General features: G+C 34.2%; 1 protein-coding gene across 1 annotated transcript; it reads left to right on the top strand.

The window, feature by feature from the left end:
- Nucleotides 1–1,098: 1,098 nt before the first annotated feature.
- LOC131843867 (microtubule cross-linking factor 1) lies at nucleotides 1,099–25,109 on the top strand. Its single transcript, XM_059192628.1, has 7 exons — nucleotides 1,099–1,140; nucleotides 1,872–2,051; nucleotides 22,082–22,237; nucleotides 22,681–22,833; nucleotides 23,383–23,522; nucleotides 24,262–24,490; nucleotides 24,867–25,109. The coding sequence occupies exons 1-7, from the start codon at nucleotides 1,099–1,101 to the stop codon at nucleotides 25,107–25,109; spliced, it is 1,143 nt and encodes a 380-aa protein (XP_059048611.1).
- The last annotated feature ends 847 nt before the right edge of the window (nucleotides 25,110–25,956 follow it).

Here is a 25,956-nt window from a genome sequence, read left to right as displayed (position 1 = left end):
TTAAATTAATGTTGATGCTATTGGAAAATTTTTTTACTATGTATTTTTGAAACTACGACTAAGAAATATTTATAGAAATATTTTTTATTGTAAATACCATTTTTATGTTTTTCAAACATATTAACAATTTTATATGTAACAAGGTTGAATTAGAAATGTTATTGTTAAAAGAAATGTGTGAATTGAACTGATTGAATGTAGACCTAGTAGATTGTAATGTAATATCATTTGATTAGTGACTTTGTAATAGGGTCATAAGATACAATTTTATGTGTGTTTAATAACGCTCCTTATATAATTTGTCATGTATACCTTAGGTATATATTTGCTGTACGTATTTTCTGTGAATAATGCAACATATTTATCGTGGCTTATTGTTTTTTATTTTTTTTAGTATAATAAAAACGTCAATGTAATAAATGTAATGAAAAAAATATGAAGTTATGAAATATTACTGTTTTGTCATGTCCGGTATTGAGATTGTACAATAGAATTATTCTTAACGTATCAATATAATAATATTGCAATATTTTACCTGAGAAATATTTGAGAGGCCTCTTACACGAAGTTTCGTAAAGAAGTGATATTGTTTTTGTTTAAAAAATAAGATATGGTATAGTTTTCTATGGATCAAACGAGCACGTGACACAGCTGGTATTTGTAATATCTATAGACTACTATTTACCATTAGACACGTGTTATGCTTTTAACAGGCAAATATTAAAGAGTAGGCATTTCTAGCAGATACTGAAGATTTTCACTTCGTGTAAGCAAGCCTCTTCATTGCGCCATCAAGTATGACATAATTGTATCCATAAAACATTAAATACCCATAACCTTTAAAATATTTTGTTACTACTACTTTAAGAGACATAATTTATTTAAAGAAAAATAATAAAAGACATTAAAATAGACGTAAAATGAAGCCGTTAACGTGGACGGATGTTGTAGGTGTACCTCACTAGAGGCACGGATGCGGTGGAGTGGCGAGGCGCCATTGCGCGCCTTCACTATCCTCGATAAGGCAAGGAGGACCGCGGAGTTGCGAGGCGGGTAGAGGATGGGCCGCGCTAGGTGAGCGGTGCGCGGCGGCGGTGCATGTACGCGGCGGCGGGCGGCGCGTCGCTCGCGGGCCGTAAGGTAAATTGTTACCATAAAGCCTAATTTACAGTATAAATTTAGTGATATAATAGTATGCCGATAGGTACAATATAAGTACGTTCCAATGGTTATAACACACAAGGCGAATAATCAGCCAGAGCCGAAGGCAAGGGTGTAATAGAGCCGAGTGTGTTAAATATGCACGTATATCGTACGACATTTTTCAACACACTTTCTCATGACACTAAATAATAAGCCCAATGGGGATGCAAAGTATTTCATTCACAATGATGTCGATAGTTGACAGTGCCTCTGACTATCCCATCCAGGATAACAATCGTAATCGGATATGTGTGTATTCCACCATTTTGAGAAGTGTTTGTATTATTATGGTAACTAAAAATAAATTAAAATACATATATCCGCGATCCTTTTTCTTGGACGTATAAAAATAGTAAAGGATATATATATATAAAAAGAAGAAGCAATTACAATATATATGTATATATAGTATATAAAATTTCATACAGACCTTCCTTTCCTCTTTCTTTATATGGAAGAAGCGATGCCAAAAGGTAGCAACTACTTGTTTTTTTATATATTCAAAATTTTGTGACTTTTGTACAAACTAAAAGTTGCCATGCACATTCAGTGCCATTGTACCTTAAAACTAATACTTAACTACATAACTCCCTGTTACTTATTATTTGTAGTTGCAAAATGTAAATTTTATCAACTGTAAGTTGTACCAACAAGGTGTATTGAATCAGGCGCGCCAGCACGGCCGGCAGCCCGCGCCGCCGAGCCCGCATTCGCACAGCCCACCGCACCCCGCGCCGACCGGCGTCCGCGCCTACTCCTGCCAACATTGGGAGTCCCGCCTGCTTGCGCCGCCGCGACCTCTCTCCGCACTCGTCTCCGAGCCACATTCACCATGCGATACCGTCGAGGTATAATTGCCTGTGATGTGTGTCTATATGTTTGTATCAGACTAAGCATGTGTATTAAAGGGCCATTCACAGATTGAACGTCACAAGGGGAGGAAAGAGACTAGGTTAGTCTGTTAGACTGTTTAAGTTCACTCCCTCCACCTGTTACACAATAAAATTTATTTAAAAAATTAATATATAATATTAATAATACACAACACTAGAACTGTTGACGGAAAACTTAAATATTTAATAAAGTTCCAAAGTATGTGTTTTCACACTAGGGAGCGAGAGTCTTACACATATGACAAGGATGAGGCCCCCTTGTCCTTGACACATGTGTAAAATGGGTTAAAAGTGATGAAATTCATGTGACGTGATTTATGTATGGCCTCTAATAGAATATAAGAAATTTATGTGTTGTAAACTATTCAAATTATATTTATGTACTGTAGTTAAGTAAATGTTTGTTGTGATCTATTTAGAATTAATGTTATAGCATGAGCGAGACAATGCAACTTCGCGTAAAATTTCGTTTGTAAGCACCTTTAATAGCCTTCCATTTAACAAAATGATCTTTCATTTAAAGTTATTTAATTAAAATTTAAATAGAGAAGCGCCAGTGAATTAATGAAATATAAGCAATAACATGTGTTATAAGATAGTGTTGTTTTGTGAAGTGTTAAAACTGGGCCGGCCATGAAACTGCGACACCTTAAACGGAGCAGCGTCCGATGGCAGGTGTCGAAGAATCAGAGACTTCGCCTTGATATCAGGAACGAAACATGAGTGAAACCATTAAAAAAAGTGGACACAGTACAAACGTTGTTTCATAACAAACGTAATACTAATCTATATTAAACGCCAAATTGCGCCTGCTTCCATTATTCATTATTTTCTCACAAACATATCGTATATTAAGAGATAACGACCACTAAGTAATTAAATCGTTCAATTAGCTATAAATTTAATATAGTTTTGCGCCTTTCTTGTGCCTATCTTATCCAATTCTAAAGCATTTAAAAGTGAGATTCAATTGAAAGTAATTAACGCTGTGATGGGACTAATATAAGAGTGATATCGACGTTTGATGTGTAAAATATAAATAATATTTTCAAAATTATTAAATTATAAAGTAATAAATAGGTAGATTCAAAATTTAGTAGTTCTATAGTCGCGCTAGTATTAGTGTTAGTAAATTTGCTCGAATCTGCATTTCTAAATAATAAAGCTAGTGAGTTTTTAAAGTTAAATGTGTAGACGTTAAAGCGGTCCAAGTGTTGTGACGTTGCACGTGACTGGTGTAGTGCGTGTATTGTGAACTAGTCGTGTGACGCTTGCTCTTGGCCGCCGGCTGAGTGTTTTGCCAGCGCTTATCCAAGGCCACAAAACTGGCAAGTATGCAGGCAGCTCTTATGCTAAGAGCCAAATCGCGGGAGAGAAGAAAACAGCGACTTAAAAGAGGGATCAAGCATGAATTACCAAGTAATGTCGCCACGAAGACAATCGCACCGTTCCCGAGATATCCTCCTGCTTCATGGGTATGTTTTAGTAATAACTATAATATTAATAACAACTATTATACATTATAGTTTTAAGAATAAAACAAATATGAAGTCGCTACTAGAATCTACTACTCTAATACTGACCGTATTAGGGTAGTAGATTCTATAAATTCTAACAACAAATTATACTACTAACTTACAACATACATAAAAATACTTTTGTTGTGTAACATATAAATATGATCAAATGATCAAATGCAAATAATTATATGTTGTTTATATATAAAACCAAAAATAGATACATATATGTATTATTTTACAGGGGCAGCCTAATTCGTAAATAATGTTTATTAACTAACGAATCTGATTGAAAACAATTTAAGATTTAAACAAATTAACATAATTATGGCATTATATTGAATAATAAATGGTTGACTTATTGAAAGTTATAATCTATGGTTAATATGAGGTACTATTAAGTTAATTGAAGTAATTAATTATACATACCTAAAATACTACCTATGAACAATGAAAATATAAATATAATAATAGGGTATTCGATTGGTTTCTCAAGTCACCAGCGTGCTAGTATTCAAAGGTACTTTGATACTTGTAATAGTACCAAGAATGGCAACTTTTTTGTTTTATATAATTAAATGGCAAACAAGTTGACGGTCCATATATTATAATAAGTGAAGAGCACCATAGAAAGCACATTATTATTGAAGCGGAGGTATCTAATATGTCTGATGAGTGAGAGGTGCTGAGGGTTTTATAAGGAAAATACGGAGATAAAATAAAATGCGACTAATATGACAGCGATATATAATAGAAAGTAACAAAAAGAATATGACAAAGAATATATTATTATAAAATTTAAAAATTGTATAAAAAATTATCAAGGAGTTCGCTACAATTATTATGACTTGTCTATGACTCATGCGTTGCCACTCCGGTGGTCTAAGATGACTCTGTACCCTGTAAATTTACATCATCACACTTTTGCTGGTATTTACCAATGGTTTAACAAAAATAACTCGAGGAATATGTAACTTAATACTGGACTAACTTAGCAATATTACTTCTTTGCGGTTTAATTTCTCTTTCCTTTTTGTGTTTCTGTGAAAAATTTTAATATTTGTAATGATTGGATTAGAAGTTTTTACTTTTACTTTGTGGTAGTACTCAAACATCTCAACGTATTACTTCAGGGTTGATAACATCTTTCAAATTGTCCAGGTTAATCCTTTCCACCTTTGCGTCGTCAGCTTGTTTACCATAAAAAAAGTATTAGTTGAATTCAGTTTCGCACTATTACTTCAGAGAAATTAGGTGTAGTTTATTCTGAACTTTCGATCTTTGTGTATTCACCACTGTGGTACATTGTGTAATTTTAATTGTGTTGTGACGTTTTTACATTAATGGGAATATATTTATAACTTTACTGACCATTGACGGCCTCGGTGGTCCAGCTGTTTAGCACACCTTATTCCAAAGAGTGTCAGAGTGAATTGAATATGTAATATGTATTTACGAAAAACAAAAGATTCTAAATAGTTGCATCAGTTATCAAGTACTCATACCACATGGTCTAGATGGAGCTGTGTGAATTGTCCTTAGATTATTATTATTATTGACCAGAAACTAAACTCTGAACAAAGTTATCTGGTCACATACTACTTTACCATAATAAATATTTTAATGCTTGCACGCTGTAATTCGAGTAAAATTACTAGGTTCTAGGTCCCACTAATATATGTAATTTGCAAGTCGATACTGCCATCAGGCTAAAGGACGTGAAAAATTAAATATTTATGTTTGAAGTTGATACGGAACCTGTACTAAGGAAATTATTAATATGTTGACAAAGAGCTTTTGTAAAGCCTATGTAGCTAATTATGTCACGTAGTGGTATTATTTTTTAAATTGAAAAATTATTAAAACCCTTTATTTATCTTTTGAAATTACAGGCTATCATTTCGGAGCAGTATTTAAAACTTCCAAATTTCAAATCAACCATTACTAATTTGTGAAATATAGTACAGACGGAGTAACAATTAACAGTGGGTTGATTGAAACATAAGGATTCCAGTTTTATATATTATGTGCATATGTATGTATTTATAAAAAATATATCTTTGTACTCGTATCGGTTATCTAGTATCTATAGCACAATTTGTGCTTAGCTTGGGACAAGATGGCGTTATAAAAATTGTCCTGATACAGTTTTATTACTATCTTATATATATATATATATATAAGTTACTTGTCACGTTGTTTGTCTGCGATGAACTCCTAAACTACTGAACCGATTGCGAAATTTTTTGGATGTGTAATTTGAAAGATATAGTCGCAATATTATTTTATACAAGAACCTAAGGTTCTTGAATAAAATAATATATACATAGCAACGCGTGGTCGTGTCTGCTAGTTATAATATAAATTAAAAATAAAATAGACAACATTTCTTAATGCAATGCAGCAATGGCCATGAACAAACTAGAGTAACTTAACGTCACTTACTGCTGGTGAAAATTATTTGTAGTACGAGCAAGTGCTTATAATCCTTATATACCATCACGTAGAAAGACTTTTAAATCTAAAATAATATAAAAATATAAGTTAAATTTTAAATTCAAGGATGTGAATAAATATATCTTGAGATTCCACGACTGCTTGTGTGTAATAGTTTGTAATAGATTTTTTTAAACTTTAATTGCCAATTTGTGACCTTGGTCGTCTCAATTAAATAGACCTAAATCGATATCGAAAAATAATGTATATTATGTTTTGTGTATACATGTATCACACACTCTTTAGTAGTATGATTAGGTATGAAACATACTCACAAAGTTTTCATTATTTTTGTAATACTAGAATCAGATAATATTCTCCACTCGACTTCAATTTGTCTACAAGTAAGTAGTGTCTGAAAGAGCTCACAAATTGATAGCATTACTGCTGCCCCTTTGTATCTCAAGTACTGATATCTTGAGTCGTCTAATATTATAGTTAATAATATAATTTATCAAGAAATAAGCATACTTCAAGTTTGTTTTTTTATATATCTGAAATAGCAAACAAAAACAAGCTAATGACTCGTCAACTCGCTCGTAATTGCAACTGTTTCCTGTATGCATTTGCCTATATATATATATATATATACACCAAGGGTATCACATCTCTATATCCCGTAATTTCATTGACATATCTTAACCTTCATAAAACATATTATATTAGTATCGATTAATGTCTATTCAGAGAACAATTTTGCAGTATTACTGCCGGCCTAGATATTAAAAATTCTACGTTTGTCAGTGTTACACCCGAAAAACAAATATTTGAAGGCTAAATTACTAGGTCACAGACAATGTAGTCGAGAACAATGTACTGTATCATTTTTAACAACAATTTTAGCAAGAAATATTACGGGTAACATTTCTTGAATTATCGTCCTCAGGCGCTCTTCGTTCCATTCATCCCGTTTTCTATTGTTTCTGACTTCGTTATTTTTATTTCCTAACTACTATCAATATTGTATCACTCGTATTACCACTCAAAGTATTATGACAATAAACAACTAGATATTTTTATGTATAGTTATGCATTTACACTTACAACTGTCACGAAACATATTTAGTTAAAAAGATATCTGCTTCCTTATATAAAAAAACAAATTTAATATTTATTTCTTAATGCTTATAAATTTTTGAGTATTTATGTATTGGTATAATAATGCTTCTTGTAGTTATGCATATAAAAATGTGTTATTTTTTTTCGGACTACTCTAATGCTTTTGGCCGCAGCTGGCCTCTACAACTTCACCGAACGATAGGGGGCGAGTGCAGATGGCACTCCAAACCCGCGAAAGGACTTATGTGAGCGGCTGAAGGCCAACTCCCGCCTGACGGATACGACTTTAGTCTGAGGGCACCACTAGGGGTTCGAACCTCGGCTCAGACCGTCGTAATCTCGATCCCCGTTTGAATTGGACGGGGGATCGTTCGGAGGGGACGTGTGTTATGTTCTCATACCTAGTATCATGTTATATATGACTTTACCAAAATAACCAAATGAAATGAAACTATGCCAGGCAATCTATCCAGCGTAGTAGCACAGATAATATAATATTACATAGTAGTAGTATGATGGTTGTTATAGAAAGATACCCATAACCTACAAAAGCACCTTTATTACCTCTCGACCACAAACAAAACACGAAACCCTCTGTCGTACCTCTACTTATTGTCCTGTAAACATCAGTAAATTTGACTATCAAGACAGTAAAGATGGTTGTTTGTTTTCATCTCAACATCCGACGTAAATAATTGAATATAAAATTTAGCTCCATGAAAAATAACAAATTTTAACTGAAAAGAAATTTGTACGGAACCAACACTGAAATAAACTCTATTGATTGCAAAAAGAATTGGCGAAGATATCGCGTAACACTAACAAAAACATTCAAATTAAGAACCTTCTTTTTGAAGTAGGTCGACGAGAAAGGCAAATTATATTAAGGAATTTAACAAACGGTACCACTTTCTTTTATCAAGATGCGAAGTAAATCGTTAGAGGTACGTTGCTATGAGAAATATCATACGGGGTATGCAAATCGTACTTCAAAGTATTTCTGAATAAGAACGCAAATTACTTTGGAAGGACGATGTAAAGACGCTTACACAAATACATAATCCATTCGATTTTATAACATTCCTTTGTACTACAGAAAACGTTGAATACCTACAAAAACGATGTACATGCCTATCTTTAGGCTTATCATATTTAATTTCTTGGAATGAAGAATTAGTTATGTTATATATAAATGGAAGAAAATATACAAATGTGACCTTTTCAAACTTTTTTCATAAAATTAGCATTAAAATTTGTAATTGTATGAATAACCCATTTCAAAAAGAAATCAATGGATGGGAGACTAGTATTCGCAACTGCATTTTATTTTCACTCCACTAATTTCTTTTTCAATCACAGACGAATTGCAATTGGGTGTTATCTTAATCAGAGTCAACCAACACATGAATTCGACAATCGTTTGTGTTGTTTGGGCAAATTTCAATCTTTAAGTCGTACTGTTTAAGCTGTTTGGTGTGCAAGCTGTGTTCCGCTTTGAAATAATAAAATGGCATTAAAATTATAGCGTAAGGAGGCATGATACCTTTGATCTCCGATATAGAGACGGTACCACGGGTATTGCAATGTATTTTGTGGTGACCCCTGTGCTATTTATATGTATCATGTCTAAAGGCGACGGTGACAATTTTCCATCAGGTTGTCCTGCTGTTTGTTTGCTATTCATCGTTAGTAGTAGTATACTGAAAAAAAATTTGTAAACGGCATAATATTGATTAGTTTTACTGAAAACTATTGACGGTTAAGGTATTCTTTATTTATTAGGTCAACTATTTTAAATAACCAAATGTTTGTGAATAAACAAACAAAATTATTGTTGTTTATTACCACAGATAACATAATATTACATAGTATTACTAAAGTTTGATTATTTCTTTATAGACTAACTCAAGTAAATTATTTCATATTTTTTCAGGACACTTAAGTACTACTCACTTTGTATACGTAATAAATTTAATAACATATGCATAACAAGAGTATTTGTCGCAATTGTATAGAATGCAACAGGCGTGAGGGGTTAATTAGCACAAGTGCAATTTGTACGACTCCGGAACGACGGTATTGCATAATGTATATTCTACTATTTGCTTTTTTAAACATTTATTAAACAGTGCAAAGGTTAATTTATTATTAGTTTGCGGAACAATTTAACTAATTGAATTTTAAATTATGAAGTATTGAATTTTAAGTTATAGAATAGTTATGTACTTGATGTTCTTGGATTTATTTATGAACAATAGATTTTTATATCTAGAAGATGAGTGCGACCGATCTCTTAGTTTCAGTTTTTAAATTACTACCCGTGACTTCTTCACTCAATCTTTGATAACGTACTTCAACTCTCAAAATTTCATTTTATTTAATAATAGCCTATATCCTTCATCATAAAAGAGTCTAACATAGCGTTTATTTAGTCTAATCGCGGGTTCGATTCCTCGCATGGTACATTTATATTCATGAGTATGTATTTACAAAACAAAACGTATATAAGTATATCAATGTCTAGTATCCATGTCCATACAAGGTCTGCTAGGCTTGGGACCAGAAGACGTTGTATAAATTGTCGAGGATATTATATTATATTGTATTACATTAATATAATTAAATGGGCCTTAACACGAATCTATTTATGCTAAGTAAGGTATTTACATCCCTCTCGCAGAGGTGTATCCTATTCATCAATTAAATCAGGTCTATCGTTCGTAGGTACAATCTCCACTTTTAGAAAATATTGTTGAAATATTATTGCATAAAATAATATTTTTCAAGAATAGCGTGAAAATATATGTTTCAGTGGTAAACGCATAATGAAGCCATCGGCTTTAATTAGATGAGTTAGTGTGACATACATTTAACCTAACGTATAATTCCATAAGTCACACAATCGCTTGCCATATTATTAGCTATCAGAAATACATCAAACAACGCTGATATCAATAACACGTCACTGTTCAAAATCGCTTAGGTAGTTTGCGTAGCGGCGCGTTTGTAAAGCAAGCGAACGCTGTCGGCTTCCATTCAGCTATCATACGGAAGCTATTACCGCTACCCTACACCATAAACGCTGCTGTGTTAGCAATATTTTTCTTTAAAAATATAACAAGACTTTATTATACAAGTCTCATGGCTCAATTCTGTTTGGCAACGTTTTTTTCGTATATCGTGTCACTTAGGAAATATTTGGATTTTATTGAGGTTAAATTAAGGTTTGCTTTGCTATAGCAAGGTTTCCGAGGTGAAAATGATAGTGGAATGATGCAGCAATACTTTTACTTACTGCTGACATATTGACTTTGAAGTATACGTCTTTTTCAGTAAAAAGGACACTTCAGCCACTTATTCTTGTTATATTTTAGTATCTATAGATATACACATATATATTATATATATATCATTTATCTCATGCAATTCCGCTGCCATTAGCTTGCACTGCAACCTGTGTTCCGGTTTGAAGATGAAATATGGCATCGAACACACCGGTAGGTAGTATAACTATAATACATATACCAGTAGATATATATATGTATATATAGATACTATTACTTTGTTCAAAAATATTCTTTAATTGTTTGAAAAGATGTCCAATTCTAATTTTAAAACCATTTATACATATAGAACAGTTTCCATCGATTATGCATGTAATTTTTTTATCACTATCCCTACTGTCCCGTACAACTTAGCTAGCAAGGGAGAAGAGCTGGCAAGAATTACATTTTACTCATTTTGTCACATGGACCTATCATATATATTATGTTTTTTAATTCAAATAATACTAAAAGAAATATCCTGTCTCTAATATAAACAAAAATATCTATAGATAGAGCTAATACTTTATTAAATAAACTAAGTAAATGGTAAAAATATGTAAGAGTACGTAGTAATTGCGGTTAGGTCTTTATTGAAATATTTCAAATACCGCATCGTAATAAGAAAATGTTACATTTCTTATGCTCGGCTCATGCACGAGATGTGAGCGGAGAGGAAAACGTTTAGGAAATGTACGAGTATATCGCATTTTGTCACCATTTAAATATACGAAAGGGCTTTTAGTTAATAATAATGTTTTATAAATATATTTTTATACTGACGGCCTCGGTCGTGCAGCAGTTTAGCACACCGCTTTACTTCCAATGGTCGTGGATTTAATTCATCGTACAGTACAAACATTTGTATCAATGAGTATGATTGTTTGTCTATGTGTTTTCTACGTAAATATATATTTACAAAAAAAATGTATCTAAGTATTTCTATGTATAATACCAGCAACCCATATCCGCTTTGTACATATTCATTACAAATCTTTGAATTTCTCTGTTTGTTCTATATATATATAACTCGCATGTATTATACATACGAGTATAAGCATTCCTATTGAATCACTCTATCTATTGCTGAAAACCGTATTAAAATCCGTTGGGTAATAAAAGATATAAGCGAACAGACAGCGGCGGCGACTTTGTTTTATACTATGTATATAAATTACCTGATAATAATTTTCATTATATTGTACTTAGATCCTAATGCCTATATAATACAGGTATCGGTGTTATCATAAAAATAAAGTAGCTCTATTAAAATGTAAAGTATGATGATTATGTAACGTAAACTATAGGATTTTTTTTTTTTACATTACATACAAACAACTGAAAAACATACAATCTCTTTTAAATATAAAATATTTGATAAGTAAACTAATTGAATTCTCTTTTAAGGCCAATACCGTTCGGTATTTAAAATTCATTATATTAATAATTATTCGTGAAAATACTATCTAGTCAAATGATAGTGAAACCGGCATTAAAATCCGTTGCTACAACAACGGATTTTAATACAACATAGTTATTTACAACAGTGAATAACTATATTGTAAAACTTTCTAATGATCATGGCTGAATAAGTAGTAGGTACATGTAGCTTAATAAATGTGACAAATGCTTTGTACAGCTATACATTGTATCGTGAAAATATTCCCATAGTTGTATACTTATAAAACATAGTCAACATTTGTTCGTTATTATTCGTTTATTGTACTGTACAATAAACTAATAAAAAAAGTAAAAGGTAAAGAATAAGAAAGTTGTTAAGAAATTAATTAAGGCGACTTTATCCAAATAGACGGATTTGTTTAGCCAACCAAAGCATATTTTTATAACTAGTAGACCCCGGCGCATTTGTGGGTGTTATATACATATATAAACATACAATAGGCTATATATTATAGTCTACGTTTTTCTGGAACAATGTACCGCTGTTTGTATATAATGAAATAATGTATTAGTAGGTGCAGTGGTTATAGAATTTCTCACATTAAAATCAGGCTCTCTCTCTCTTTATAATCTCAATCTATGTATTATACATTTAGGTTTGGTTCTTGTGTCAGAAGTTATAGGAGATATTTTAACCTTTAAGGCGAAAATAAGGGGATGGGAATAGCATTATATTAGAAATAAATAAGTTGGCATTTATCGAGCAAGTCAAACAATAGGTGTGGGCGATAAAGGAAATCAGGTAATGGTGGTAGAAACATTATTAAATAATGTAAATATTATAAATGCGAAAGAATATCTGTCTGTCTGTTTTCTACCTTTCTACGATTAAACGGTTGTACATTTCTTAATTTTGATGTGAATTGTTAACTTTTATCCCAAAAAAGCTGACAATATCGCGAATACAGCAAAAAGAGAAAATATAGAATGAACCGAGGGTCAGGAAGAGAATCCTGAGTCAATGTGGAATACAAGCCTTCAGTTGTACATCTTCTCTCCTTATATGTATATAATTGTAGGTATAGAAGAGAGAAGACTGCGTAACTAAATGTAAGCTCAAAACCAGTCACAACGTTTAAAATTTTGAAGTGGCAAATGCTCTCTCTTCTAACTTACTGGTTAGGTTGGTTTAGTTACTATTTAATTATAATTCTACGGCTGACAAATTTATATTGTATCTTTGTTCTTATAAACTAACATTGCAACTACAATTTTGCTTCTACCAACTACAATTTTGCGGATGAGAAAAGAGCATAACTATATAGCATATCCATATATTAGTTTTGGTATTCTCAAAACATGGCCAACAAGTGGCTAGTATTCTACAAAACACAGTCTATACATACGTAATCATAAAAATACATTAGAACTCCATCAAAAATACATAAATGCAACTACGGCAAAAGGCATATAAAATATTCACAAGGCGATAATTTGTCAGATATCTACGATATGTGCAGATACAGAATCTGACACGGCAGTGACATCGATGTCGACGTGTCAAGGCCCCGCAGTGCAGACATCGCAGTGGTCGATATTAGTGACGTGACGATGACGAATGCCGCTATGTGTTTGCTATGTTGATAACAAACTGCAATGCCTATTAGGCACTACATAATTTATTGACAAAACATGCCAGATATTCGGTACTGCATAATAGTAGGTACTTCAATGTTTATTTCACCGAATACGAGTAAATATAATTTCTTCTATGTTAAATTTGATAATAGATTGGTACTATGAAATTGTTAACAGATTTTTAAAAAAAGGTTTTCAAAACTTTGTTATTTATATAAAGAACATATGTTACGCGATATCGTCGTTATTTTTAATTGCCTAGAAGACAAGAAACCCTGCGGTTTACCTTATAGTAAGTGATACCCGCCGATAAAATTACAGTTCTGTGCTTTATTATTGAAGGTTTCAATAACGTATTCGAATAACCCGAATCGGTTCGAGTAGACTCGAATAACACGAACCTATCGAGTATTAACTACGATTTCAACAGCGTTCGTAATCCTGTAGTTGGTATGGTATAGACGTAGTCGTACACAATACGTAATCACGTATCACGTACTATTTACATTGTATACGATTACTAGCGTGTGATGCTACTAAGGACATCGCATACGAGTCCTTGCATAGATAAGGATAATTACATACACTGTAATTGAGGATAATGAGAGACGATAACGCAAATCATGTACCTACTATTTCCAGCCGGTAGGATTACTAGCTTGCAAAACTACTACGGTAGACTGCAAGTTTTAGCGTAGCCATTGCAGTATCACTGTGGAATAAGACATTTACATATATTTGTCTTTATTTTCTTTATGTTCATTTATATATATATGTATAATCATATTTTATGTATATGAGCCCGGTATTTCCACTCCATTTCCTCTTTTAACCATAATAATAACTCTTTTTATTTGTGTCATAGCTATTTGCAGTCGGTACACGCTGAGTTAATATTCTTATGTGCACTGAGTAAATACGTAAACGAATCCTAGTGTAGGCGTAATCGCACACAATGCATTATAGTCAGAGGCGCTAACACAAACCTCGTATTATATGCATTATGTACGATTATAGCGCGCGAGGGCGCTAAGCATGTTCGCACACCACTCCTAGCGTAGGCGTAGAATTCTTGTACAATTACGCCTACAGTACGAATCGTGTACGAAGGTACAATGCTACCATCAGGGATTACAGTGTAATATTACTTAATACTTTTTATTTTTAGATAGAGTACCTCGAAACATGGTCAGAAACGAAATTGCCATGTCAAGGGAAAATTATATACACTTTAACAAATAAGTAAATATAAGTCTTAATTAACTTATTAAAATGATCAAATTGTTCTAAAATTAGGAGTGTATATGCTTCAAATTCAAAATGACGGTTACCATCAGGCGGGCCATTACTTTCTTTGCCATTCCAATTACATAAAAAAACACGAATTGAAGATATCTACTACTATTAGGTTTCAAATTAGTATTTATATATAATGTTTTAAAAGGTTACTCATGATGTAGGTAGTAAGTAAGTACATAAATAGTATGATAGTATGTATAAAAGTAGGCAATATAATATTATTCTAATTCTACGGAATAACTACATACCTATACCTATATACCTACCTACCTATACAACTATATTGTATGGTACGTTATTTTTGTTGTTTTTCAGTCAGCTTATGTTTCGTGACTAAGGTATCGTCCTAGGGTATAATTTATTTTAATGTCTGGTGATATTGTCAAATAGCACTGTGAATTGGCATACCTAGTAGATTATAATTTATGATTATACTCCACGAAATGATAACCAATTACAATAACGATGAAGTTAATATTGCACCAAATCAACGCGTAAATAATGATTGGGTTCAGAAAGAATCATAAAAATAGATATTTATAACCCATACAAAGAAATCGACGACTAAAATCTCATACATTTTCATAGTAATAATAATCACCGTAGATGGTTGTTAATTATGGTCTAACGACAAGTATACCAAAATATAGTTATATCATACTGTCAGGCACGGAAATTTGCTCACAGAATAAGGATCTGCACTAAAAAAAATAAAATTAATATAACCAACATTTTGTTATTAATTACTAGTTTGGTTATTCCTAAAGTAACTCAACTACTCTTCGATAATTTTTATTCAACACACTGTTGTGAAGATCTAGTCTGGACTTTAATCTCAATATCAATTTCAAGTGGTCAAGCACACTGCTTTACGACCGATGGTCGAGGGTTCGATTCCTCGCACGGCGCAAACAATTTGTAATCATGAGTATGATTGTTTGTATCTGTCTGGGTGGTTTCTGTGTATAATATGTATGTATTTACAAAAAAAAATCTATGTATATACATCAGTTATCTAGTACCCTTAACACATGCTCTAGCTAGCTTAACTTGGGTCTAGATGGCTCTGTGTGAATTGTCCTGAGATTATTATTATATTATATTATTAATTTTATTCATTCTTGCACTGTTCTTTCATGAAGTCATCAAGAATACACCAAATAAATCGATAACAATGTCAGTTACTTCATGGAATGCGTAATATGGAAATAATAATAATATATTAAGACTTATTCAGCAGTACATCAGTAGGTATCAGTAGAATTTAGAATAACGCTTGTAGTGTATTTAGCTAGCATAAAAGTTTAAACCTATTTGCAACGCAGTAAGTGACACCAACTCAGCATTTATACTGTAGCATAACCAAGTTATATCACAGGTCTGATTTTCAGTGGAGTGGTGATTTTCAACCCACATGAGACAGCGTAGGTACAAATAGCTAAAGATAATGAAAACGTTGTGAATAAAAAAATTATAAATAGGTGTGACAATTAATGTATATTAAAAATTAACGCGATGCTAATGTACAATTCAACAGTATCAAACGGTGCGAAACGGCACATCCAATGTAATCGGATTGGAATTAGTTTATAAAGTAGAGTGACAAGTGACTTGGTATAGATAGATATTCATTTTAAATTTCCTTCTTTTGCACCTTGTATATTTATGCTTTCTTCCCTTAATCGAGTCTTACGATATCCTGAGGATAAAATGGGTAGAGCTGCACTGTATTTTTACACCGTTACGACACGGAACTCTGTGCAGGTATGCCTACGGTATAATTTTCAATCGCATGTAGTGCAGAAATTAAGGCTTTCGCGTCACCCTTATTATGATTTGTGACGCTCGAAATTGATGAATAATAACGCCTAATATGCAGGTTGTATAGTATAGTAACTGTATATTTAGAGAAGTTTCACTGCGTGTGAAAACTTCTATAGTGAAACTTCTATAGTTCGGAAATACCTCTTCATTTCTATGCCTTAGATAATTTACAGGCAATATAAGGTCACTTCGTATGTCTCTCGTAGGAAGTAGATACCATCCTGAATTATTTCTGCTGTGAAATAAATTTTAAGTAAGCACGTTGTTTAGCGAGTAAATAGCATTTGTGCAATAAATATGATTTAACAAAAGTTTTAAATTTAGATATTTAAAGGTAATTCCAGAATATCCTTTGGTATCATATAGTAAAAATTGATATCCATTTCTATAAAAGACCTAGTGACTCTTCTAAAGGATACTTAGGAACGACAGACTTTTAAATCTAGTATTAATGTTATAAATTACTGTTTTTGGATTTTTTTTTATTCTTTAAATTCCATTATGTGAATTACGCGTACTTTGAGAAGAGATAGTCTCAGCAAATCTCTTAGATCATGTAAAAATAAATGAAAAGATTTTCTTAATTCTTGTCATTTAAACCATTAAATGTATTTAATGTAGTACATAGTTAAACATTTGCATATCTAGGTACTAAAAGGCGTATTACAGAGCTGCCTGCTGAAAGCAAAATTGCATGTAATAAATATAATGAAAATAAATTACTTGGTATTATATATATGTGTATTTTATGTTGTAGTATGTGACATTGCTATATTTGTTTATTAGACGAATGATGTGCTTAATTCACTACTCCATTATTAAATAGTAAAAAATATAGAAATGAATAGTATTTCTTTATTCAAATAACCTTTAAACTATGCATTTTTAAATAGTCATACTTGTATTTTCCTAATCTTCCGCCCATTTGAAAGGCTGTCTCATCACAAAAGGAATGAGAAAGAAACTTGCGTGTTGCTCTTTAAAATAATTGTTGCAACTACATTTTTAAGTTGTACCAATGAGCGCTAATTTATTAGAGTCAAAATATTAAATACACACTCAACTGACTAACGATATACGATTAAATTAGTTATAGTGATTAGAACAGACTAAAAACAGCACGTCGTTCACGAGTATTTTTAGTATTCATTCACTGTCGTCTTTTCATATTGTACAAAGCTATGTATGAGACTATTAATAGAAAAGATTACATTTTACAATAACAATCGTTTAAAAATAATGAAAATTAAAAATGTAATTAAAAGGTTCCCATGATGCTAGCCGCATTTCTGTGTTCCGGAAAACTTGGTTTCTTATTTGGATTACTTGTGAAGTATCTTAATATACCCCACGGCATAAATTATGCCGTAAAGCTTACTAACAAGACAGTAATTGTGACTACATTTGCGTGTGTAGCAAACGCAATATTGGTTAGGGCAATAGGGACAAGTGCAAGTCTAGTCTAGCACTAAAACATAATCTAAATTCTTTGTTTTTAACCGAGGACCTTTTAAAAAATAAATTTTGTGTGTCTCTCTCTCACCTATTACAGTCACTATAGGCTTACTTTATAAGATGTGTTGCGGTTGTAGGGTAATATATGACAGTGAAATTAAAGGATAAGAGTTCCCTTATTGAAAAATTCCATGCTACAGTCTTCTGAGAAAACCTCGGTAGGTAGTTCATTGCACAATCTAAGTGTACGCGGGAGGAAGCTGCTCTGAAACCGCACTGTCCGAGACCACTTAGGTTCTAGCGAGATCAGGATAATCGAGAACATAAAAAATGTTGCCGCTTTCCACATCATATCTCAATTATAGATTTCATGTATCTTAATTAATGTAATGCACGGATAATACCTAACATGAATTTAGAAATATAGCAATAAAATACACTGAATTGCAGAAATTTCTAAATGCACCACTTATAGAATAGGCACAAATACGTACGTATACAATTTCGCTGAAATTAGGTATTTACAAAGGCATTATTCATTTCAACAAAACGATATCAACCGTCACGGACCACGGTACACGAACAATGTAATAATAATATAATATATAAGTATTTCACAGTAGGTATGAAACTGTTTACACACGACACTAAAATCAGGAGCAATATGGGAGCAGTGGTGGAGAGCGTTATTTAGATTTATATTACGCATTATTTATATGCAATAAAAAAATACGGCCAATAATAAATACAATTATATAAAACTTATATAAAATATTTGACTATAGGTACAAACTCAGCTATTGCTCGACTGATGTGCATCTGAGCTGATGCTGGCATACTTTATCAGTAAATAACTACTGATACTCGCATGTTTTTTTTATGATTATGGAATGGTTGCTAACGGTTTACGCTGGTGGGGCACCAGTGGAGGATTAGATGAATATGAGGCCAGGTCAGTCAGGCGCATCGTAACAAATGCACCAAGAATTCATCACGATAGTTTCTTGGGGAAACCGCGTGAATGACCTGACATGGTATATTACTGGCATTGAAGTCAGTCCATATTATTAACAATCTTCTTATGCCCCACTGGCATATGTATGACATCTACACCATAATAAGTTTCTGTTATCCAATAACTTGTTGAATATTGTTGGGGGTAAAATCGAATCGGTAGGTACGTTTTGGGAAATCGGCACTGATGAACTGAACAAGGTCCAGGGCGCTCTTGTATTCAGGGCGATTATTGTATCATGTGTAGGCTGTAAGTGAGTATATACGGAGACTCAATTTTACTTTCACCACCACTGCTCCAATATTACCCCAAACTTTTGTGTCGTGTGTAGGGCGTTTAATCCAGGTTTGCATGATGGGGTGACGTGCGGCGCGCCCACCCAGTTGTAATAGCATTTTCACCAGCATAAATCAAGTCATAGTTCGCAATTGCATGTTAATTCTCATAAACTATTTTTATAGAAACAGAATCTATTATCTTCACGGCCTCGGTGTTTTAGCTGTTTTGCACACCGTCTTACTTCCAACGGTCACAGGTTCGATTCTCGCTAGATCATCTAGAAGTTTTTAATGTGATAACTATGCTGCTGTTTATGTGTATAGATTACGGTTTCCGATTATCATTAGGGCCATCTAATCTAATCGTTACTTGTAGTTTGTTTGCCCTTTCAGTTACATGAACAATTTATGCTACGCCTGTTGTACCCAACATGTGTTCCCATTCCGGAAGACTATGAGGTCATGCCTAAGTATCTTGTAATTCCACATTTCTCCTGTTATAACTAAAACACGACTTATAAAGCTAGATTAAGCAGACGACTTTATATAAAAAGTCTACCATTGTATTGAATATATATAAATAAGTAGCTGTTACCCACGACTTCGTACGCGTGTACAAAAAACTTATTTTTTATTAAAATAAATGAAATCTATACATATAAATAAAGTTGGAGCGTCTGTTTGTAATATTGAAATAACCATTTTTTACTACATGCATATACATACACCAAAATAACATTTTTTTAAATTTTTGTCTGTCTGTCTGTTTATTCCGGCTAATCTCTGAAATGGGTAGACCGATTTTGACGGATGGACTTTTATTGGCAAGTGGCTCATGTAAGGAGTACCTTAGGATACTTTTATTTTAGAAAATAAAGTTAAATTCCACACGGACGAAGTCGCGGGTACAGATAGTTTTAAAAAAAAATAGCCTAAGTTACCTACTCCTTATATATAATATTAGCTATCTGAGATTGAAAGTCAAGCAAAAATCGTTATTCCGTTTTCGACATTACCAAGAAAAAAAAGACACACAGACAAACATTTTATTAAACTAACTTTTTGATACAGGTACCCTATACCTATATTTTGATATTAGTGAAGAGCAGTTAATTTGAAATAACAAATAGACACTTCAATTTTATTTATGTGTATGTTACTTCCTAAATAAAGCACTAACAATAAATAACGAATAAACATTTTTTATTTATCAATCAACCTTTGCAAAAATATACCAACTTACTTCGGTAGTGGACGATTTCCTGTTGTTTATATTCGCATTTCTTTATGTTCACTTTTAGTGGGGTTTTATTGCAACGTAGTTTTCGCTTCGTACATGATATATCGCCCGCGATTCCACATATTAACACTCCAAATACACCATTGCTCTATCGAGTATGTTCTTATTTTCTGTTCATCATAAATTACGTAACAAATTAGGGGGTATAAGGGGTAGGACGAAATAAATGTGACATGGTGTGACAAGGGGTTGAACTTTAAAATACAATCAATAAATCTAAGTACAGATACAAAATTTCAACTATTAATACTTAAAAATATTTTTACTAATTTAATAAAATTTGCAAGATTAAAATTTAACATCATACTACGAAGGGATACTATAAACAATTATGAAATTCGTGTGATATAAATATGGATGACTCCTTACCAAAAGCGTGACTAGTATCTAAAAGTTTCTAAAGCTATGGTATGTCCTGTTTGACCTTCTTCACCTTCGAAAACCCTATATTAGAAGTCGTATTGGATTAAGGTATAAAAATTTATAGGCATTCCATTATTTATATTATTATTATTGTTATGTTACAATAAATGAAAGTGGAAAGTTTTTGCATGATCTCGAACAATTTCGTACTGTAGTATTATGTATGTTTGTGTAGTAGTCAATAAATTCTTGGCGTTTACTATGGATTCAAAATAACACAAATAAGTTAATTTCAATAGTTTTTTTTATTCAATACCTACCTTATACTAGATTACTTTTGTTCCATATAAATAAAAAATTACGCTAATTAAAATTAATTGATTAAATATAAAGGAGATTAAAGATATTAAAATATTTGTCGGGATGTTGCGTCCTCTGACCCGAATGCCTGGTCGCTCATATGACTATGATGAAAGACAATAAATAATTGCCAAAATAGAAATAAAGAAAGATATAATAATGTAATAAATTCAAGAGGAAATTGGTCACCTTAACCTGTTGTTGGCTCACGGACCATAGAGAAAATATGTATAATAATCATTAATAAGGAAGATTAACTAACCGCCAGAAAATAAAATACCATCGTGATCATCCAGAATTCGATGAATGGCGGTCCTCCACCGTGCGTTTTTTCAGAAACATTTTGCCACGCACCAAATTACACACGCACCAATTTATTGTGGAACCGTCCAGCAGTGATATTTCCGAACACATACGCTATAGAAATCTTCAAGAAAACAGCTTTATCCTTCTTAAAAGACCGACATCGCACTTTCAATTTTACTGGTGTTTACGGCGGTAATCACATGGTAACTCATTTCTTCCCAATGATATAGAAGGATTTGCTCTTGCGTGGTTTTAATGAAACCACGACAAAGAACTGACAACCTGACGCGAACTTTTAATTTTTAAAATTAATTGAATAGCTTGGTAACACGTATAATATCTGGTTTACAGTGTGCAGCTGGGCGCGCGGCGTGGCAGGAGGCGGCGGCAGTGTCCGTTGGTGGGGGCGGCACCGGCGCAGGGGGCGCGGCAAGACGCTGCTCCGTGCTCGGCGACCACCCTGGGGCCAGGCGAGACCCACGCGGCAAATGGCACAGAAACAACCGGGTACGTTCGCCAGGCTTAAACGGTAGCGGAGAGCGCGTTTTCCAACAGAAAAGTAGTCCTAGGGGTTCAGCCTTTTAGAGTAACTCGTGTGTAGGCAAACTGTTAAGAATAATTTATTATCTCAGAAGCTTAAGCGCCTTGTGATCGAATACTCGTTCATTCTGTATGATGAAATATATTTTATCCGCAAGGACAAAATATTACTTTCATCAACTGCGTAGAACTTGCATGAGATAGCATTGATGTACATACGTAATATACATATAAAACACCCAGACCCATACAAACAGTCATATTCATTAATAGAAATATTTGTACCTTGCGAGGAATTATATCGGTGATCATCGGAAGTAAGGTGATGTGCTCACTTCACTAGACCGCCGAGAGCGTCAAATTGAAAGTGTCCTTTGAATTGAATGTTTTTTTAATCTAAATTTATTCAGGTGCGAGACGCTTCGTATGGGTCATCATCAGAGTCGGAAGGCGAGGCGGAAGGGACGAGCGGGGAGCCGTGGGGCGTTGCGCGACTGTTATATGCTGGTCTCGGTATCCTCGCCGTGGGGCTCGTCGTATACTTCGTTGGCACCGGGGACAAGGTGTGTGTATATTCTTTAAAATGGATGATATGATGATGCACCTACCAGCACTACCGGTTTGCGCTGTCCAGTCACCAGTGGACAATAACAGGCCCCTGTCCCTTAAACAAACACTTGTACATAATAGGTGCCATAGACAGTCTTTTTTGTCAAGACTGAAGCCGAAGAAACGGCTACTCTCGTAATCCTAGAATGCGTAGCAGTGGCCCCACAACGTACACAAATCTTCGAAACGGTGATGTTGTTACGTGAAGCTTCCGCGCCCAGGTCCAGATGAGAGACTAAATGCGAAGAATAGAGTCCATATTAGGCACCAGTAAATGATGCCAATAGCATGAGGCCAAGTCAGTTAGCACAATGTGACGTGTTTATTACCTATGTAAATCAAGAATTACGAACAGATTATTCGTATTCTATGACTGACATTTTTTGATTTCACTGTGGAATGTTTATAAAATGAATTTGAATGACTTTTTTGATCTTTAATACTTATTGTTTTAAATATATTAGTTATATTTGTTATAAATAGATTACTGTGTAATGTTACAGGGTTTCAAAACGCCAGCTCTACGTCTGGTGGGACCATCGCTCATCATCGCTGGTTTGGCGTGCTGTTTGCTGCGTATCACCTTTTGCATATTTGCAAAGCCTTGCTGCCGACGGCGGACCAATTACAAGGAGAGCAGAAGGTAAACTGGTTTCATCCGTGAAAATATATTATGATAAAGGAAACTATTTTGTTTGAATTCCTGCATTTATATCTGAAGTACGTAAGTCACAATGCGACACGGAATCTTCATTTACTATTTTGTATTTTTGTTAATTTCCACCACTAACAACAACTATTTTTGGTTGAGTCATATGATGATGTGATATGTATAGTATTGTTCATGTACATAGGTGACATTTGGTACTCACACGGCCTACACACGACAATAAAATCAGGGTCAATATCTTCCCAACTCGACAAATGTTTTGTGCAGCGAGATCCGTGTTGCGCTGTGAATTTCCCCCACTACTGCTGTTATATTGCGCCTAATCCGGGCTATTCCCATTTATGTAATTGAAATGGCTCAAATTAGAAAAAGTAAATAATTAAATTTTTGATATATAAAGATATTAGAGGATACGATCTTAGATTTCACGGGTGTAATATGAAAACGATGTCCGTAGTACTGTTCACGTATATAAACGACGGTTACTGCCCACTATCAAGAAATGCAAAAACTTTGTACCTTTTTTTACGAAAATTGGCAAAGACAAAGAAAAAACATTACAGATACTGTATTTGACACACAAATTCATACATACTATTTTGTTTATTGTTAAAGTCTGAAGTAAAATTTCGACCACTGGACGATCACTGGTTTTAATACGCATACTCAATCTGAATTATACTTACGTATAGAGGCACTGTATGTGTTACAGACTGTCCGGATGCGGGGAGGGGGAGGAGATGCCGCTGGCCGGCGGCGCGGCGGGCGGGCTGCGCGGCCTGCGCGCCGGGCCCGCGCAGTGCTCGCCCGCGCGCCGCCTCGACGCCTCCTCCTGCGACGTGTCCAGCCTCTCCAGCGGGGAGGAGGACGAGCGCCTGCGCCGGTACCGCACTGCCTCCGCGCCCTCGCATCTCTCCGTGCATGCTGCCTCGCTGCCGCAGGTACGCTTTACGTTTTTTCTAATTGGATAATAATAATACCCCTGAACGTTTCACAGAGCACCTTTCTAGTCTCAAGTTAAGCTTATGTTACATATACTAAGTAACTGATATATATAGAACACACCCAGACGCATACAAAAAATGATACTTATGAATACAAATGTTTGTACCGTGCGAGGTTTCGTACCCGAGACCATCAGAAGGCGAGCGGTGTGCTAAACTGCTAGTCCACCGAGGTCGTCAATAAATCTGTATTTATATAATTAATATATAAATTTAAAGTTATAGAGTTAAAATTTTCTCTCCTTTTCTTTTTTCAGGTTACTTAGTTGTGGTTAGTGTATAACATTTTTGTTTGTCTCTTTATTTTCGTCAGGGCTCACCGCAGCCGGGTGCGGGCGCACAGAGCAGCTCGCCCGCGACGCCGCGGCCGGCCCTGGCGCTGCAGGCGAGCGCGCTGGCGGGCCCGGCGGGTGTGGCGGGTGTGGCGGGGGCCGCGGGGGTCGCGGGGGCCACCGCGGGGGTCGCGGGCCCGCGCCGGCCGCCGCCGCGCAACGTGTCGTTCGCCGGCGCCGCCGACGGCGAGCTCGTGCTCAGCCCCGCCCAGCTGCGCTCCTAACGAAGCAATAAACGTTCTCGCAATACCCCCTTTTTATATCCCCACCGGACGATCTGACTCTATCGATTCGGATATCGATCATGTGATAGCGTGAGACTCTGAGTGATTTTTCTATACGATAAGCTACGGGTCGTCGATTATTTGCACGTTTGGATATATTCTCGCATGCTCTCGATATTTGTATCAGTTTTTAATGGTTTGCTCGTTTTTGAACTTCGTCTTATCGGATTGGGTGTATGTGCATATAATGTGTAACTAATGCGGTAAAGAAATATTTTTGACCTAAAAATTATATTTATAAAATCATTAATATACATAATAAATGTGTTCAAATATTCCAACCCAAACAAATAGTACCTATTTGTATAATTATATTAAAACTAAACGTATTGTTACACATTGTATGTTACTCTAAATTGATTTTTTGTACTATAAATAACCCGCTTTTATTCCATGATCAGTGAAGCATCTATTTGAGAAACTGCCAGACCTAAGTGTTTCCGGGTAGGTATTGGGCTGTGAAAACTTCAAAATCTATTCAATATATGACGTTAATACTAAGTACATTATTATTTATGTATGTATCTAAAATCATATTAAGCTTTGATGTTGCGCGATATTTAGCACAAACTTAAGACACTATTTAGCATACAAAAAAAAAATACAATCCATCGATATGTGGAAAACGTCACCTCACCATTTGATGCCCAGTTACCATTCAGAAGGATTAAAATGTCAGATTTCTGTACTCTGTAATTTCAATGCCTTATCTTACCCTTTAACTGAAATAGAGCTTACAACATCAAGCTGTCTAGCTACTGAAGTGAGACAGAATCAACGCAGACAA

This window comes from Achroia grisella, unplaced genomic scaffold (assembly GCF_030625045.1).
Source record: "Achroia grisella isolate CSIRO2021 unplaced genomic scaffold, CSIRO_AGI_Agris_v1 utg352, whole genome shotgun sequence".
NCBI classification, from domain to species: domain Eukaryota; kingdom Metazoa; phylum Arthropoda; class Insecta; order Lepidoptera; family Pyralidae; genus Achroia; species Achroia grisella.
The sequence above is the reverse complement of the archived record's forward strand: the minus strand, read 5'-3'. Positions and strand labels throughout refer to the sequence as shown.

Coding starts and splice junctions, on each gene's coding strand:
- LOC131843867 (XM_059192628.1), top strand. CDS start 1,099: ATGTACGCGGCGGCGGGCGGCGCGTCGCTCGCGGGCCGTAAG. Junction 22,834..23,382: donor TCGTTGGCACCGGGGACAAG/GTGTGTGTATAT, acceptor GTAATGTTACAG/GGTTTCAAAACGCCAGCTCT. Junction 23,523..24,261: donor AATTACAAGGAGAGCAGAAG/GTAAACTGGTTT, acceptor TATGTGTTACAG/ACTGTCCGGATGCGGGGAGG.